The following is a 20055-nucleotide window of genomic DNA, read 5'->3' as shown; positions in this document are numbered from 1 at the left end:
TAGTATATGCAAATAGTAAGAGATTAAAGACTTGGCATGCTCTGGAATACTCCAATGACATGTCCAATCACAGCAGTACCATCTGCTTTTCCTTATATGTGCTAAATTTATAACACTCTGCTAATTTCTGTAAAAGTTTACTCACCAGTTTCAGGAAATTATACTTAACAGAATGCAATATTTGGGTTTTGTGAGTTATTGTGAGTAAACAGTTTATAAAAGCCTCTTCAGTTACTCATCTTTTAGACAAAGGACTTTGGAAATCAATAACATTGATTATGATTCTTAACCCCGAAGGAATGGCATTAATTTGCAATTCAAATGTTAATTCCCTAAGTTTTTGCTCCCACTCAAATTTTGACAGACCCAAAGGCAATTAGACTTTCACCTTGGACTTGGAAACCAGTAAAATGTAAGTCTGGTATTGTACAGCTAGATTAAAATAATTCCTTCTGTTTGGAGTGGAATTTTTAGCAGGTTGCTTAACTGTAACTTCTCTTCAGGCAATGATCAGTTTGACCCAGTATTGACTGCACAATATTGGCAATATCCCCCTCATAATTGCTCACTGACACTCTGAGACATAGGAAAATAGAAAACCAGGCAAGGAAAGGCTCCCTTCAACGGCCATCTGGGGTTTCCACGAGTGTTTTTACGTGTTGGCTTCACAGCTGGATGTTTGGCTGTTGATACTGGAGTTCATTTAGGGTGTCTCTGCATGGTGCTGTGCTGAATGATTCCTTCCCAACTAAGGCTGAGTTTTCCCTTCTTTGTGTCTGAAGGGAGCAGGTATTTCAAAGTGTGAGACCAGTGAACCATCACCCAAGGGGACAGTGGTCTAGAGGATATTTTAAACGTGCTTGACACATTTAAATAGATGGTTTCAGCTTGCCAGTTTTGGAATAGATCCTAAAATACAAGTCACTATAAAGAATAAAGCAATTTGTTTTGGGTGATTAAGAGAATATGGCTCATATATCCAAGGTGTGACAATTCCAATCACATCTTGATTTCAATTTACAGGAAAGAAATAAACTAGGCTTCATTATTGCTCATACTGTTGATGCTATATATTTGACATGATAATCTACAGTATTAGTCAGTAAATTGACTCACTGGACTGCCCTTGATCATATGCTCCATTTTCTGCTCAGCAGGGCTCTCTCTAACAGCTATATATAACCAGGGAGGGGAGGGAAAGAGAGGGTTCTCTCTTAGATCATTTTAAAATGACGCCGCGTTCGGTTTCCCCGTTGCTTCAAAGGTTACAAGTGATGTGATCTTTTCACCATCACAGATAATACATGGCTGCTGTTTGTCTGACTTGGCAGCTCCTCACACAGAAATCCAATACTTTCCTCTTGTCACATATTCATTTCAGAAATGTGCTCTCTTGCAGGCCTGAAATGAAATGGCCTCTGTATTCCTGTCTGCCAGGTTTCAAGTATTGCCTTATGTGGTCCCTCCTCATCATACCACGGTTGTCACATTAGCAACCCACAGGAGTACTTGCAGCAAATGTAAAATCTCCTGGTTGTAATTAAAATTCTGCATACTTTCTATTAAATAACCTAAATCATTGTGCATCATAATCCATAGCTCTGCTCTTCTGCCACTGTTTTAAAATGTCTGATTACTGAGCTAATTGCTCAGGCAGGTTGTTTTTAGACTGTATAATGCATTTATAGGTTATATATCTCTGTCAAAATAAGTATTGGATTAATCTTGGCTCTTCATCTACATGTTGAGAAATTGCTTCCTCAGTCCAGACAGAAGTTAAAGTCTCGGGCAGACTCTAAAAGGGGCTAAAGGGTGAAGGGCAGCTGAGAAAGAATGAGATCCCACAAACAAAAAAGCAGGCATCTCAGTAGAAGGTTGGCATGAGTTAAAAAATACAAACCTGTGTAGCTATATTTCAGCAGCATATCTGCAGCTGTAATCTGTGTTGCTGCAGAAGGAAGGGGAAGCAAACACTGTTAGGACAGAAAGAGCCTATTACTATTTCTGTCCAGAGTGGTAAATTGTTCAGAGACTTTTTTACTCACCTTTGCTCCAGAAGTACTTGCAAGTCAAAGAGAATTACAGGATGTAAATTGTAAATACTCAACTATGGGTCAGCACATCTACAAAAAGATATAATTCAACTCACACTCTCCCTTAGGAGCAATCCCTGACAAATCTCTTTTAAACTCACTCCTGATATACTGGGCACATTACAGAAGAATGTTTAACAGCACTGATTAATATTTTCAGCAACTGTAAATTGTCCAGTGCATTGCCTGGTGCTGGTTTTGCCAGCTGGCTCTCAAGGGCTCTTCTGGTCCTGTTCCCTGCCATCCTACAATTCTGTGCTTGTAGTCTGAAGAATAGAATAGAAATCAATCACTGTCCAGGCCAAACAGCTTCCTCTAAATTGTAAAGCTTTAAAAATGCAAAGAGGCTAAAGTCTAAGCCTCTTTGCTTCGAAGGCTTGAAAGCTGCCAGCAGAAAAGATCCCCAGATTCATATGGTACCAATTCCTAAGACATCTTCACTCTGAAATTGAAGGCAAGGAGGGAAGACTTATGGTAAAAGAAAGGTCAAAATTTACATCCCACCATGTCATACTGATTACCCTTTGGGCACCCCTGTACCCCTGGGGTGTGGTGCTTTTGGCTAAATGCCTTTCTATCTCCCCTCAGGTGAATGAGACCTCACCATGGGAGAATGAGGTTCATGTTTCATAGCTAAAGGAGGCAAATGTTGGACAGACTCACAAGAGCCAGGTGTGGCAGCAAGGAACATGCAGCAGTGACAGGAAAAGGGTGAGCTGCTGAGAACACTGGCTGGGATGCCACATGCAATAAAAACATCACTAAGCTTCACATGGGCTTCAAAAAATATTCATGAAATAGCAGCTGTTGGATTCAAATACAGCATCTGGTGAAAAAGATCTGTTGTCATGATATAAGTCTGATATTCAACCCCAGCTACACAAATACTCACAAGAGAACTCACCAAAGAGGAAAGCACTAACAGTACGGAGAAGTGTGACAAAAGCAGCAGTCTCCATGCATCAAGAAGTAAAATTCAAATAGATTATTTTTACAACAAAATAACACAATATAAGCCGCAAGGGAAAGTGAACAAAGATCAAAGAGCAAATAAGAGACAGGCAACATAAACAGGCATCCCCAGTATCTAGAAGTCAAAGAACAGCAGCATACAGCACCAGAGCATCTTAAAAGAGCTGTCATGTCTTTGGGGAAAAACATCCTTTGTGCAAACTTGAAAAAAAAGCAGTATTTACATTTAGGAAGCAAGACAACATTTTCTGTGCCTGAAAAAAGCTACTCTCTCTCGACTTTTTTATTATTTTTTCTTCACACTCCTGTCTGGTCCCTATGAAAAAAGTACATTTTGTGTCTCCATTCCATGAACATTTAGCACAGGTAACAGTAAGTGCAGCATAATAAAAGACCAACCCGTTAGAAAAAATATAAAACTGACTCCATTAGAGTTCATGACAGACAAATCTAGGACATCTTCAAGATAAGGAACAAAATGTCAGTTCTCAAAGACATTTTAAAAGAGAACTGCAACAGCTAGATAATCAATTGCTTTTAAATAAAGTCTAAAGCCAAGGTGAAAGTTTGGAACAGCAGCGCTGACTTAGTGTTTAATGATTTCCTTTTAAAATGTTTTTAATTATGAGAGCAAATAATCTTGTTTTCCCCATTGTTTTTTCTTCTTTTCATGGGCTAAGGACCACCAGTCACCCCCCAGCTACCATCTAAGAAACCTGAAATGGCAGAAAGAAATTGTCTTGTTCTAAATCCCTAAATGTGCTGACTTTGTTCCTGCTGCTGTTTGTGTAATTGTGCAAACAGAAATACATCAGATAAGGAAAGAAAACTAGCAAAACTGCCTCCCCTCCTTTGTCTTTCAACCCTGCCCTCCTTGCAGGCACAGTCACTGAACTCAGGGTTGTTTTGCTCGTGACAAATACCCACCAAACACTGTGGATATGCACTACAGTTTGCAAAACCATTAGTCATCCTGTTTGCTTTCATCTAACACAGAGCTTTGGTCATTTCTATCTTTGGATTCACCTCACACCAGATCTTCCTCCGCTTCCAATACCCTTTTCCCTCCAGCCTGCACTCCCATTGGCTCCAGTGGCCATACAGACTCCTAGTCCCACAAGTGATGCAGACCTCATATGAACAACTCATAGCAAGTTTTAAAAAAGTATTTTAATAATTCATGAATCATCACATTGAACTGACTGCTCTATCCATAAATAGCAAAGGCTGCTCATCACAAAAATACCACCTCTGGTTTGGAAAGTCCTTGAGCTGCAAAGTCCTGGAGCCCAGGAGGATGCATCAAGGACAGATGCCCTGGCCCAACACAGGACAACCTTCTTGGAGTTTGTGATCTCCAGATGGAGCTTCCCACAGCACAGAGATGTGGCCAGCTGCTGAACAACTGCCTCATGAATTTCAATTCTACACTGGTTATTTAACTCGAAAGTCTGGATAATGACACAAATAAATGTTCCAACCAAATCCTTTCATTTTATGACTGTAATGCTGCATGTTAAGATTGAAAAGGTGACAATCCATTTTTCCTAAGATGTAAACCTGAAAATAAGAATCTAAATTCAATGTTATGCCTTTCCATAGGCATTGCTAAAACAAGTGTTTATAAGCATTAAAAAAAATAATCTATAATAAAGATATATCTTATTTCTGATAGGAATCCAGTTTTATGGGGTCCATGATAAGAAATTAGACTGTTGCTAGCTAGAAGTTAGAGCTGAAAACAAATGCTACATGAAAAACACAGTGAGTAGGTTGAAAATCCAAAAAACATCTTTGCAAATGAGGACAAGCATCTAAGCTCATGCTTGGTAGGAAACAGATGAGAAGTAATTAAAAAAGAAGCTATATGGAGCAATAATTTTGAAAGTAACAGATAAATTTTAAAAACCCTAATCCTCTTTAATTTTGCTTGAGAATTCATAGCTAGAAATATTGGTGAGGCTACCTGGAGCGAGAAGCATGATACCCAAATGTAAGATGCTCAAAAGAAGAACCAGAATTAATAAATTCAGGAGAACTGAAGCCTGGGCATGGCAGGATATGCCAATATATGGGAAAACTGACAATTACTAAGTAGACAGGCACAAAACAAATCCAGAGACCTCTGTGGGAAATACAGTGTAAAGCTAATGGAGGGTGAATAGTATCTAAAATAAGTTATGCCACTTCTGCATTTTGGTCTTGGACACACACACACACATGCACACATACACGTGTTTGTTCCAAAATAAATGTCTTGGAGGTAGATTTTTGTACCTCAGGAGGGACCTGTCTGATGGAAGATCAGCTGTCATTATGGTCAAACAAGGAAACTGCAGTGAAATAGGTGCATAATTTGCCTCTATTCCTCCAGAAAGGATGGGGCCAGAACTTGCAAATCTTGAAAGAAAGGCCACTGTCTTCTGCAAGAGCCACTGGAAGGTTATAAGTAAAACACATAAAGTCTATTAGCAGGGCAGGAAAGCCACTGAACAAGAGCACATAGTGATTTTTCAGAAGATTTGATTATCCACTCATTGGTGTATACCCCACCCATTCTGGACACACAATGAAACACTTGCACCAGACAAATACCTCTTAATTCATCTAACTAGGTTTGTAATGGTGAAAAAAAGAGCATTAGCACCTTGAAGGACTTACAGACAGGTTATCAAGGGCTGTAAAACAGCATCCTGTGATGCACAAGTTCTCTCTATCTCACCAGCCTGTAGTGGCATCATGCTCTATTAGACTTGCTAGAATTTCTCTTCCTGTGAGGATCAGCACACAAAAAAAGCCTAGAAGATGAAAATTCTGCTGATGGTGCAAGTGAGTGGACTTGGTGCCTGATCCCACTGAGGAAGTCAAAAAGAAAGCTGGCATAAGTTAACAGACAACCGATAGATAAATTTCATAAACTTTGTGCTAGCGTGTGTCAAGGCTGCTACTTGCAGATGCCTGTAAGACTTTACATCCTGAAGAGGAAATGCACAACTTTCTTTACTAGAATGGTGTGCAAGGTCTCACACGTGTGCAACTCAGATAATCTCTAATGAACAGAGTTTGTGATTTCTATTCTAAAGTAGCTATTATTTTGACAGATGAAGATTACAGAGAACCTGAAAGCAAGTTTACCACCAGCAGGCTTGGGAAGGTTTAACAGAAAAGGGAATGAGTCACAGGCAGAGCACTTCCACATGACTAGCAGAAAGGGTTATATCACAACACACATGAGGAACCATTTAAAGAGAATGAGGTGAAGCATGAAAGCAAAGGTGTCATGCCTCCTAAGAATCTTGTCATGTTACTGCAGAGAAAAAACCTTGGACCCTTGGTGAAAAACTTGCACTTATGCAGGTGGATTATTTGTATGTACAAATGCACACGCAGTATCTGTATGAAAAATTACATATAAAAATTAGAAATTAAATGACTTTAAGAGTTATGCCCTTGCTCAGAGAGAAGTTGCAAGATCAGTGCAGAAATTCACAGGTAGGATTCTGGACTTCTGGCATCTCATGTGCATTGGAAAACACAGCAGCATTTTCTGACCTTTCCAATCTGTTTCTCCAGGAGCTAAAAACACTCTGACGTGCTCAGTATGCCAGATACATTCATGCAGCCAATGGAAAATGGAGCTTTTCAATAATAAGTCCTTCTTGACATTGATCATTCTATAGTGAAGATGTTGAGTATTGGAAGAGACAGTGGACAGCTCTGAGATAACACTGGGAGTTCACAGAGAGTGGAAGTGAGTAAACTTTTATGGTTTGGCTTGGCATGGAGTTTTCAGGTGCTCCCCACTCGAAATGAGTCTTTGTGAGGACTCTGGCAAGATTCAGCAACAAGTGCTCAGGATATATAGGGTTTCAAGGTGTTAATTCCTTCCAGTTCAACTACCCCTAGCCCCCTCCTCATGTTGTAGAAAAGAAAATCTCCTTCCTCACCTATCCTATCCATCTACTCCCAGTAACATGCAGTGCAAGATCAGTGTTATCCCCCACCAAAAAAAAATACCCAAAGAAAAACAAAATCCACAAAAACCACCAACAAAAAACCAAACAAATAAACAAACAACCAAATTAAAATATCAGGCCACAAGAGAAATACCCAAGTACAAGTTATCATATTGTAGTAAATAGCATCTTTCTCCAGCAGTGGATCAAGAGGAATAAACACATCTGATCATTAAATCAAGCCACATGTGTCAGAATCAGGCTCTGAGTGATCAGTTTGCCATAAGAAAAGCTGTCAACTTGAACAGGAATGACTATAAACAAGGCTGTTTCCCCCAGGAAAAAAAAAGAAAGGTGGAGAAATAAATGGTTTCAATATCACTTTTTTAAAAGTACTGTAAAAACTGGATTTTACTGGAACCCATGAAGTTTTTCAGACTTGAGAGAGAATGAGCTTTCAGCAGCCTGGTTAATACAATTTGGTTTTGAACAATGCCATTTGGACAACATCATTACAGAATGCTTCACAATTAATTACATTCAAATAGCAGCTTCTATCCCCTGTGGAGAAGGGGATTAATTGGGTCAGATGTAAATATGCATTTCATGGATCCTACTGAACACTTGCCCATCTCACCAGTTTCCATGTAATTTGATACAACTGGTGTAGTATGCTCTGGAGATCCACAGGGTGAGCAGGGCTGCTGGTGAGGGTGGGAATACATGGGTACAGAATGCTGGCATTCTCAGCCTGCATTGTGCTTGGCTCTAACTGCTCAACCCCTTCACTCTCTTGTAGAAATACTAATTTATATTTACTAACACTGAAATTTTTTTTTTGCTGTTGAAAATGAGGCTTGGGTCAGAACTCAGAACTGATATGAGGCATCACGACAGACCCCTGGCAATGATGGATCAGAAACTGCTCCCATCGTGGTGCCTTCACTTCCTCCATTGGAATGAGGACCTGGCCATCACAGCAGTGAGAAACCTGACAACAAGGCCTTACTGGGTGCTGAATCTGGGCATGGAAAGAGTCAAGCTACCTACAATGAAAGAACAAAGTTTGGGGGTGAAGTTGTCTCCTGTGCTGCCTAAGCCTATATCTTTGGATTGTGATGGCTTTTCACTCTCTGTCTGGAGTGATATGAGGTGGGCCAGAACACATCCAATGAAAGAATCACCATTTCCTAAAATAATCTGGAAAACAAAAATCTGGTGCCTGTGGCAGATGGTTCTTGAAAAGCCACTTGTTCCTTTAAAGCTTCAAAAATAAGAACATTTCCTGTCTCTTTCTAACTTCCTTTGCCCTATTTTCAGTTTGCACTCTTCCCTAGGTATAATAAGAAATAAGACATTTGCACCCAGCTGGAGAGTACCTTTCATGAGCTGGAAAACTGCAGAGTTCATTTTTGGTGTGTCTCCTGCTGTTCAGGAGTTACTAACAGGACAAACTTGAGTGAAGTGCAAACTTCAGTCTCTAAGGCTTGTCAGTTCAGAGCTGATCCTCTCAGCCACTGCATGCTGGGCAGGTACAAGAGAGGACTCAGAGTTTCTAAAGCAAAGTTCCACTACTGAGCAAGCAAGAAAAAACTTTATCCAGTACTCCTGACTTTTCCAGCCCTACCTGTCCCATGTGGTACAGCACACAGTCACTTCATCACCCCAGACTGGAAGTACTGTAATATTGCTGTCCTGCAGCTTATGTCCTGTTCCTATCCTATTTAACCATAAGGAATAATTTTTTTAAGTATTTGCAAGCTGGGCAATGTGAGTTATTATACTGCATCATGTCCTGCTTGCTGTTTTGGTGCCATGCATGATCCCTACAGCTCCAATATCTGTCCCCTGCCCCACAGAGTACCACTTGTTGTACCTCTGATCAGTTCACTGGGTATAAAAATTCATCATTCTGCAGCCTTACCTTCTGCCCACCAGTTACCCACTTCTCTGGTTTCCACCCTTTCTAGATTAGCCATGATTTTCTATTTTCTTGTTCTCATTTTCTGTGTGTTTCTTTTCTTGTTTGTTTGTTTTGCTTTGTTTTTCTTTGCTGTGGCTTCTTTGTGGTTTGATGCTGTTTGTTTGGGGTTTTTCCCCCCAGAAATTCTATTTTTTTCCTCCTGATTTTGTTCTCCTGGTTTTTCTTCTACTCTGGTACCTGGAATCCATTACTCCAGCTTGTGAACTATCACTCTACCCACTTCAATTATTGTTTAGATGTTTGTGACTTTCTCAGGAACTGGTATGACATGTTCCATAAATTGGTCTGCCTGTTATTACAGAATGTTTCATGGTTTTTTATTTGGTTTTCAGAATTCTCTCCCTTGAAATGCAAGAGAAAGAGAATTCTGAAATGCAATCCATTTTCTCTTCTGTTTCTTGGTTTGGGGCAAAAATCCACCCCACCACAGTCCATCATCTTTTTGTGTCTGATGCAATAAAATAGACAAAACACAGTAATTTGTTTAGAATTTTTAACCTTCCTTTCTCCAGTATGGGAGGGAAAAGCTTCCATTTCACTTTCATTTACCCTTGTAAACAGGACACTATGAAACCAAATTTTTCTCTTCCACTGTTTCTTTGTCTGTGTTTGCTTTTCACCGAAAAATCTACATTTCCAGTAAACTTAGGCTCTCCATCTGGTCTAACTGCTCTTATTAGAATTTTTTGATCCATTGCTTGGATATCACCCCCATGGATGAATTGTTTTTTTTTTTACAGGTTTGCTCTTTCTTTGGGTACTCATGTCTCTAGATTTGTGCCTAGAGCTGGACTAAGGATTTATATCAAGATAATTTTCAAATTTGAGATGACGGGGTTTTTAAATGTTTAAAGTACGTGAGGTATGTCCATTTTATAAACAATACAGATACTTCCACTGATATTAAATAGGGCCATTCTTAGCTTATTCATGCTCAATATAAAAAGACAGAAAAGGACATTCAGACGAGCCACAAAGTGACATGGCAACATGATGCAGCAAATTGTGTCTATTGTTTAACTACAGCTAAATATTCTCTGTAGTTGTATGTGGGACTATAACTTCAAGCTAAATGATAATTTTTTTGTGCTTATCCTCTACTGGATTTTTATCTGCACAGTTACATTAAAGCACTAATGCAATTGCCCTGGAGAAATAAAAGTAACCACAGTATCTTGAGGGTGTTTATCTACAGCAGAAGATACATGAGCTTTATCCATTAAGTAAGCAAGATGTGAGAGAGAGAGAGAGAGAGAAAGAGCCATTCAGACTCAGATTCCTATTTTTCACAATGAAACTCGTGTGTTTGAGCTTGTTCAGCGAGTACCAAAAATAGCTCAGCAAAAGGGCTTTCCTTGAGCGCTTCCATTATTCACATGATGCAGCACCTTACATAACGCGCACGCACACATCCTCCCGCCGAACGCGCTGCGCACGGCGACAGCAGGAGAACATTCCCACCAGGGACAGCCGTGCCAAGTGCTTTAAAGGCAAAGCAAGGCTGAAGGCACTGACTTTTTTTCTAGGGGCAAGTCTAGAAAACGATAGAAAATTATTTGGGGATCTGACAGAGGGATTTCAGTACGATTAAAATGATAGAGATGGTCTGTAGAAGCTGGTGCTGCTCAATGCATATCTCTTGTACTGCTGAAAGGTAGAAATACTGTACTATCTCAGTGACTTTGTTTGGGCACTTGTGGTACTTGCTTCACCACTGGCAGCTCCATCCAAGGCCAACAATGCTCTGAAGAATTCAACCAGGTTCTTCCAGCTTTGCTTGGAGAGTTATCCTTTGCTTCTGTATCACACTTAGTCCCAGTCCCAGCTCTTTCATTTCAAAACACCATTTGTGACCCTTTTGCTAATCTGCATGCATATGAGCCCCCTTGGTTGCAGCATTGTTATTTGTATTGCTCTGTGCTCCCTGCGCATGGGATTAAACCTGTCACATCTTCCTGCTGCACAGTTCTTCATTCAAGCTAGAACGTATTGCTTTTAACACTAATCGTCCCAAACTTAACCCCTAGTCTTGGTCACACTGGTGACCATCACACATGTAATTTAGGAAGTTATCTTTGAGATGATAATGTGAATACTAGTGTACTGTGACTCATTTTGACTACTGATCATATAAAATAATAATTATTGTTTTCAAAAAGAAATGATTGAACCTGAGTAAAGAGTTCTGCTTCCCTGGAAATCCATCATTTTGAAAACTAAGAAATAATGTTTAATTATTAAAAATTGTATTTTAAAAATAAGGTTTTTTTTTTCAAGTGATCTGGCACCATAAAAATTTAGATTTTAATATTATGCAACTTTACTACATCCCCAGTACCATTAGACTCCTGGCTTCTACAGCCTGTACTCTCTCTATTGTCCCATGATATAGAAGAAATAGGCAATTATTTCTCTCAGCAATCAAGTATTGAATACAAGTTTATTTTGACTTCTGGATGTATTTAACTTGAGCAGAAAGACTACATGAACCTTTAGGACAAACTTTGAATGCTTCCTTCAAGAGAAACTGTATGGGGAACACAAAGTGAAGCACTGATAACCTGAGGATAATGGGATTTTGTGTGTTTGGAAGATGCCAACAAGTCCTGATAAAGCTGTCTTTTCAAATGGTTCACCTGTAATACAATTTCTGGACAATTGTATTACAACAATACAACCCAGACTTTTCCTAGAAAAACATTAACAATCTGATGCTTGATTTAGGAGATTTGATGGTCTCTTAAGATGTCTGCTCAGACTAACTGGTCTGAGGGTTGCAGCACTAAGAAGAGCAAGTCCCAGCGCAGACAATGACAAAAGCAGTGCCAGAGATACAGGCTTACAAAACTGAGAACAGGTATTTTCTTGTCCTGTAGATGAAGCTGCAAATCCCGGAATCAAGGCTAGGTGTGCTTCAGCACCTTTTTCCTCTCCCTAGATTAGCACTGAGTGATGCAGTGTAGATACTCAACCACACTCTTACACTTTCTGCTCTTGACTACGACTTTCACATTTGCATTCAACACAAGCTTTGGTTCAGTGAGCAATACCTCAACAAACCAAGTTCCCTGCCTGTGAGGCTCCTTGTGGCACCACAGGCTCTGCTCCTATGTTCTCTTCTGTGCACAAACATCCTTCTCTTGAGCAGAAAACTGCAACCATGGCAGCATTGCTCCAGAAACCTCTGCCTTGCTACATCTCCTCTGTTGACCTCTCAAGTGTGCATCAGTTATGTGATGGGAGTTCTCCAGGGGAAAACAATACCAGAGCAGCTCCAGCTCTTAGGGCTCTGCAGCAAAGGCACTGCGGCGACACGGCCCCTCTGAGAACCTCCCTGGCTGTCTGTGTAATGCACAACATTCTAAAGGAGAGGAGAGGTTTCTGCAAGCTTCCCTAAAGGAGGGGATACCCACAACTTACACAAACTTTAGCTGAACTACCAGCACTTTGTAATTGGTGAGATATGCAGCACTGAGTACTTACTTGGACTTCTTTTGTAGCTGTATGCATCAGCTTTTCATGGCAGCATACTAATACTGGTCATATCTCCTAGAGAACCCCTGATTTTTTCTTCTTTTTATACTCAGTTTTTGTATATATGTAAATATTATTAGAAAGTACAATAGAAAGTATCCAGAAAGTAAGTCTCTCTTCTGCTGCTTGATGTTGTAGCTCTGAAAGCAAATTATTTATTGCATTGTAAACCCTCCATCTTAATTTTGCTGCGTAATATGAACTGTGAGTTTTGCTTTGATTTTGGAAGCTACTAAGTCCCTTTACAGTGTACAAAATTCGCTGAATTCATCTGCATTTTATAATAACATGACTTCACAGAGCTTGATCAAAGTTGGAAGCCCTTTACAGCTCAAGAGTATCTCAGACAATGTTTTTGTTCTGGGAAATCAAGTCCTGAAAGATTAAAACCCCAGTCCCATTTTATTTAAATGAACACATTTCATTCCTCAGCCACTAGTAGCAAGCAGTGAGCTGCACAGTAAGTTTGTTTCTTTCTCCATCATTGATTTTATTGCCTCCACAACTCACCCCTGATCTGGATGCATCAGCTGCTATCATATTGCTTTTGATCTGCTACGTTTCACGGTGTAAAAGATTTTAACTTCATGGCTCTTCTCCAAGCAAATAAAAAGAAACCAAGGAAATACTTTTTTCATTCATAGCTATTCATACTCCACTAAGCAGAGCTTGGGACATCATGATGAGGAAGGCTGCAGGTTGACAGTTCAGGAGTAAATACCGCAGCAAGAAAAATGCATTTTGTTATACATACCACATTCTGTTGGAACACGCTCATCTGAAAGATGACACAATGTGGGATTTACTGTCTCAAGGCATTTCCTATGGCCCTCTCCCCCCACCCCATTCACTCTATCTTTACACAGGACCAAGCTGCTGAATATGCATGCACTTTCCTCAAGAGGTTTGGAATAGGGGTGGCATAGCCCAGCCACAGTGAAAAGCAAGCATAAGGGTGGGCCATAAGAATGTACAACATGAAACCGCTGTTCATGCTGGGGACAGCACTGTGTATTTTGTGGGGGCATTTAGCAAAGAGAATGCAAGAGACTACTAGTGATGCCAATCAAAATGGTCCATTTTGCTGATTTATGGCATCATCACACATACTAAATCTCTCTTGTTTTCTCTTTCTCACTACAGCTTTACCCTCAAACTTGAATTGCCGATCTGATTCACTGTCCCGTAAGCTGATGACTCTTTGCTCCGCAAGCCATTCATGCGCCGCACGGACTCAACGCTCTCATTCCCAACAGCCACAGTCTGTGCCTGTCCCCAGAGTGTCAGCATAGATAGCAGCAGCAAGAATGGGAATACCACAGCAGCAGCATGACGACACACACACACACAACAGGCAAAGAGAAGAATGGCTTGGTTAGAGAAGACCATCATGCAAAACAACGAGAATCACTTTCAAGGCAAAATAAACTGAGAAAATCGTGAGAGACAAAATCAAGTACAGAGGTGCAGAAAATACCTCCTAAAGAGGCCTTAGTAACATTCCCTATTTTGAAATTTGCGCAACCAGATTCATAGGAAAAAAGCAAGCCTATGTAAATGGATAGGTCTCGCTTACTCAGCTGCATATTTCCTTGTATTTAATTATGCGGTTACCTATTTTGCAAAGAATCTGTGCACCATGAGGCTTAGGATAAACACAAGTCTTCTGCTGATTTGGTTTTAAATAACTTTCTTTTCACAGTCACCAAAATAATAGCTTTCGAAGCAGATGAATGACTACTACTGAAATCTCATAAACTTGAGTAATGTCACTGGATATTGTTACTTACCAAGGACGGCTACTTGTTCACAAAAACAGATCTTGCATCCAAAAATGAAATTACAGATGCCATACAGAAGCTTCTGCTGCTGCCATGCTGGGATTGAAAACAAAGGCTTCCAGTGGCAGTGCGTGTGGCCTGTAGACAGGCAAGCAGCTCTGCTCTCTCCTGTAATCTAATCTTCACTGGAATCTCAATTCATCTGACAATAATATTAAACTAGAGAGCAGCTTTCTTCCCAGAGTATCCATCAAATATTACATTAGCTACAGAACATTTATTGGACAGACCTGTCAAAACACAAATGCCCTGTGCCATTGTTGTCATCCCTCTTGTAAAGGAAACCATTATTTGTGGCTTGAAGCACTCGTGCAGCTCAAGCAAATATTTACTTCACCTAACAAATATATATGTAGAGTTTACAGTTCCAGATTCTCTAGACATGGGAATGATCATGACTCGAATAAAATTCAATTTAATGTCTACTCTTGTCTTCCCATTTAATGGGAAAAAACCCAACAAAACAACCCAGGACAGATGGACAGTCTTCCCAAAATTATTTCTAGACTGACATCTAGGTTACAATCCCCTCTTCTACATGTCAGTCACTGGCATAAAATTCTGTGATAATGACACTCACAAAGAGAAAATTTGAAGTTTGCATCAGAGGCAAACTGTGAAATGACAGAAGCCCAAGAGGAAATTCTCCTAATCCTTCTCCTTTTTTAAAATGTCCATGTTTCCTGGTTTCAGCTGGGAAAGACACCAGCTGCTGGTGGTGTAAAAGTGAGGGCAGAACTGCAAATCATTGCAATGGGCTATCCTAGGGAATCTCCCATTTTAGCATAGTTAGGGCAGCACTAGAAAAGACAGATCTCAGGCATGTTCTGGTGACAGCACACCTGGATAATATCATTCCTCTATTATGTCATTACATCCAACAGATGGTGCCATGTAGTAGCACAGTATTTGTAGAGGTCCAGCTGCCTCAGCAGTTGCATGAAGGGAAGAAAATTCTTGGAATTGATGACCAATTACTGACATTTGTCAATAACTTAATATACTGCAAATAAACTCAGCAGCCAATTACGAACCCTTTATCGAGGAGTAAATCACTCAAAAGGAAAGTTTAGAAAAAGGCTCTCCTGCAAGGGAAAGAAGTGAGATAGGAAATCAGCTGCAGATTAGCAGGGCAGTCAGGGCACATTCAGCTCCCCCAGGTAAAGAGCAGCTGTACCTTGTTTTGTCTTCTTTGCCTTCTCCGAAGCCTCAGGAATTCTTTGTGCTGCCGTGAAACAAAGTTGACTGCTGCATATTCCAGCAAAGCAGCAAAGACAAAGAGAAGACACACAGCCATCCAAATGTCGATGGCTTTAACATAGGAGACCTAGAAAGAAATAGGACACAGCATGTTATATCTCAAACTACTTCCTAAGCTGAAGATATAGACGTGAAAAAAATAAACACATTTTTGCACAGCATGAGTTCCATGAGGTGGGTTTTTCTTGTTCTGTGTTTTGATTTGTTAACTCATTGGCTGATAAAAAAATACATAATTGAACTATTAATGAAAATGAGTGTTCACAAAGAATGCACAAATGAGCTATTGCCTTTAGAGAAAAATCAGGGTTACTTTAAGAAAATACAAGTGTTCTTAGAGTCACAATCAAAGTTTGGAAAATGGAATACAAATACAAGATATGATAAAAAACCTACTGAAAAACAATTGTAGAAAGTTTATAGGTTTCACCTTTTTAAATTTTTATACCATAATGCTTAATTAGCTATATTTGGTATCCACAACCTCAAAGTAAACTCAGGGTATTCTATTGGGCTGATACAACTTTACCAATTAAATATTCCATCCTAGTTGCTTGATACCTTTACCCAACATCTCTATAAGAAAAATAAATCTTCATAGATATTATCTACTAAAAATACTCAAACAGCTGCCTCTGTTCTAGTAAAAATCCATTCTGATTTGAATTAACTGGTCCACAGTAAAATCAGATATATGACAGCACTGCAATGTCACAAGATGTTTATCATATTACCCACATTGGGCCAAACAGTAGCCAATTAATGAGCTACACACTATGCATATCAAAGGTACATTCTCCATAGGTGTTTGGTCTCTGCCTTTCTTTGTAGTCTTGCGGTTTTTAAGCAGAGATCTTATGATTAGGTAACAGCAGGTTGTCTCTTTTGTTTATCAGGTATTACCTCCTGAGTGGAATTACAATGATCTGACTTAATGTCTACAATGTACATGTGAGCTAGTTGCATAAATTGCTTTGACATAAATAAATCAAGGAATGAAGAAAAATGGGCATATCTAGGATGCAAGGTATTTGAACTGTTTTACATGTCTTCTCTACAATGAGATTAATAACACCCAAATAGAGTTTCTTCTTCTTCATGTCTGTAAGGAGGAGCTTAGAACACCTCTGTAGGCAGAGGCACCCAGGGCTTTACATAGTTGTCTAAATAACAGCATCACAAATTGACACATTAGGTACCTAACATCCATTTGCTAATTCAGCAGAGCACAAAGCTTCAGTATCACACATTAACCAGTGCCCTGGAGATGCCTCAGATACTCGAGGTCACCTCAGTTTGACAGAGACCCATGGCACCCCCATAGAGATGAATCAAGATGAGCAAAATGGACTGTACCTAAACCCGAAATATTATAAACATTTAGATAATAACCTGCAGGCAAAACATTTCATTGCAGCCAAAACTTGTAGTGGTCTGAAAAGGCAGCAGAAAAGGATGTTGTGTTCCTGACTCTCATGTTAAGGAGACCAAATCTCCACCTTGGAAAACTCCACTTCTGTCCTTTTGCATTCAAAATGACCTCACTCTTTTGGCTGGGCAACCATTCTGTGATGGAAGGAATCACACCTCTAGGTGTAAACTGTACCTCTAGGTGCAAATAGGTTTTGCTCCTATTTGCCATCTGCTTGAATAGCATCATTTTTCAAAAAGTCCATAAAAGAGCTTTTGTTAATGTCAAATGGAGTCTACTCCGCTATGTGCTTCAGCAAGCAGTATGAGCAGAGGAACTGCCATTTAAAGCACAACAGAAAGAATACAGAGCTTCATCCTGCAGACCCTGAACATTGAGAATGGCATTTTAGAGGAGCCAAGCACTGTTATTCAGCCTGCATCAGAGGAACACGCCTTTCAGCAGCAATAGTGCAGCTCCACGTGGCGCTGCCCACCATGCAGCTCGCACAGGCTGAGGTGACACCATGAATCTGTGCTTTTCAATTAGATACACAGCAGGTATGTAGCTCACTCCCTCACATATCAAAAATTGTACAAGTTACGTCTTTACTGAGCAGCTGTGAAAACCAGAGAAAACTCGACAGTGTCCCAGACGCTCTGTGCCACAGGCTGAGGCACAGCAGGAATCAAGTCACTGTAATTTGTGTAAAATGCAGCTGAGATTTGGTTGTTTGCTGCTTTCCTTGAAGGGGTAGTTTGTTTCCTTTACAAACACCCTTAGGAGATGTATTAAACATGAATAAACAGCTGGACTGTGCTGTCAGAAACAGCACAATACGGGGAACTGAAGTCAGAAGAATCAGCATTTCTGACTGTGCAAATCCTGTCCTGGTGGGCCTAAAGCAGGGAAGGCAAAATGATAAAGGAAGCCCTGAGTTAGTAGTCCTGCCATTTATACTGTGCTACCATAAATGTGTAGCCCCATAGCTGCTGAGCCAGCTGGATTATTTTAACTGCAGCCCGCTGGGCTGGAATCAGAGAATCACGATATCCTTGGCAGATACGTAGCTTGTTCAATTGTTTGGCCAGGGCCACACCATGGCACAGCTTTAAATAAGAAAACAGAAAGCAATTGCTTCCAGCACCATATTAAAAATAAATAAACAGTAAAATCCTGCAATGAGTAAAAGCTGGCACCTTTGTTTTCAAATCAATTTATGTAGCTCACCTATGAACCTCCAGTATATACAGAATTGTGCTGCTCAAAGCCTAAAATCCTATGGAATTTTCTGACATGCTCATAGAACCTGGAGTCTGCAAAACTGAGTAAATCATGAAAGCCTAGACACATCCATTGCTCAGGCAGGTTCTTCCATCAAACTCAAAACCAACATTATCAGCTAGGGGATTTCCCCCCAGATCATAGTAAACCATTAGAACTCCTATGCTTGTTCAACTTAAAGGCTTATAGCTTGGCTTTGATAAGGACTCATCAGACAGTACTCTCTCTCCAGCTTCCTTAACTACCATGTCCATGCTCCATGCTCACTGCTGGGTACTGGTAGGACAGTGCAGACTACCTTAAAAAGCACTATGTACATGTGGGGATTTTTTTCAACTAATGCTAAGAAACAAGCAATTTTAGGACAAAATTCTTTTAAGTGGAACACAGATGTTTGACTATAGTCAAATAAACTGTACCCTAAAAAATGCCAGTCTCTCCTTTTTGACCAAGACTGGAGTTTTGGAAGGCTATTTCAGGTATACATGTGTATTTGATATACGCTAACTTTGGCTAGATGAAACCTATAACTTATCTCTGTTAGCCAGTACCTTGATGTAAAACTAATCAGAGCAGAGCAGAATAACAGAAATTACCCCACATGAGCCTTATGTAATAGAGACAGTTACCTAAGCACTTGCTACCTTTCCCATAATTTCACTTGCAGCACAGAATCCAGCACCAATACAAATTCCAAGTTGACATTATTAAGTTAGCATGCATAAAATAAAAAATAAGTGAGGTTGTTTCAAAGGCAGACCTTGTAAAACTTCCATTGAAAAGCCTGTAACATTGACATTACACTGGCTGCATTTACTATAAAATACTTTTAGAAGTGGATATTTGAAACTCTGCCTTGTTCAGTGTTATCATGTTCAGAAAGCCCAATAAGATTTTCTTGTCCTTTACTTTCTTTAAATAGCTGCTCCATTTTTTACTGCATGTTGCCAAGCTTCCTCCCTAATGCTGTTTGGGAGGAGGGGATTTAATGGCTCCCACCAATAAAACCATAAATTGTATCAATTATTCAGATGCTTTGTAAATGTTTTAGGGCCAGCTAATGAGGGAACTTTTTCCGAATTAGAGCTGTCTGCATCAAGGGCCAAGTATGGCAAGGCTAAGTATAGTAAATGTGACAAAGCTGCTTCTTTCCCTTCCTAATTTTCCTCATTTGTTATTTGGCCATGCCCACTGGATAAAAAAAGACCAGCTTGTTCCTCATACACTGCTGTAGCATCACTGGCCCCAGTGAAGTTCCTGGAAATGAAAGTACAAGGAGAATCCCTCTGTTGGTGAAGGACTTGAGGGGATTAAACCTTCGCTTCTCAAACTGTTTTTATTTTGTCACCGTGACTCTCCCAGAGCTCTCGTGTGTCACCAGCAGAATGAAGAATGCCTTTGTGGAGAGGATCCAGGGGAAAACATGGCCATGGGTCCTGCAGCTCAGCAGCTGTCATTTGTTGACATTTTTGAATCAACCCAAATGTGAGCTCTGTTTTTGCTGCAATGCCAGTCTCATGAGAATCCAGACAACTGCTTTAACTCTCTGATTCTGTCAAACGAGTGTAAAATGGAAATAAAGACACATCCATCCACTCCCAGGGTTCTGCACTGTGAAAATACCTTCCAAATGCAGTGAAAAGTACGCAGTTTCTGTTAAAAAACATATATTCACTTCTTTTGGTAGGTAGAATCTTATGAAAAAATAGCTTTTACTTGT

At 40.0% G+C, this 20055-nt stretch overlaps 1 protein-coding gene across 5 annotated transcripts in view; it reads right to left on the bottom strand.

Moving 5' to 3' along the window:
- GLRA2 (glycine receptor alpha 2) overlaps positions 1 to 20055 on the bottom strand; it is a 121583-nt gene that overhangs the window by 13172 nt on the left and 88356 nt on the right. For 3 of the 5 annotated variants that reach the window (XM_058045178.1, XM_058045177.1, XM_058045181.1), the window contains exons 8-9: positions 15558 to 15707; positions 13689 to 13808 (exon numbers count right to left, since the gene is read on the bottom strand). In XM_058045178.1, the coding sequence (XP_057901161.1) occupies positions 13689 to 13808; positions 15558 to 15707 (270 nt within the window). The remainder of the gene's footprint in view (positions 1 to 13688; positions 13809 to 15557; positions 15708 to 20055) is intronic. The other 2 variants (XM_058045180.1, XM_058045179.1) reach the window with 1 other exon arrangement.

Source organism: Melospiza georgiana, chromosome 2, assembly GCF_028018845.1.
Source record: "Melospiza georgiana isolate bMelGeo1 chromosome 2, bMelGeo1.pri, whole genome shotgun sequence".
NCBI lineage: Eukaryota > Metazoa > Chordata > Aves > Passeriformes > Passerellidae > Melospiza > Melospiza georgiana.
This window is presented reverse-complemented; position numbering and strand designations above follow the sequence as displayed.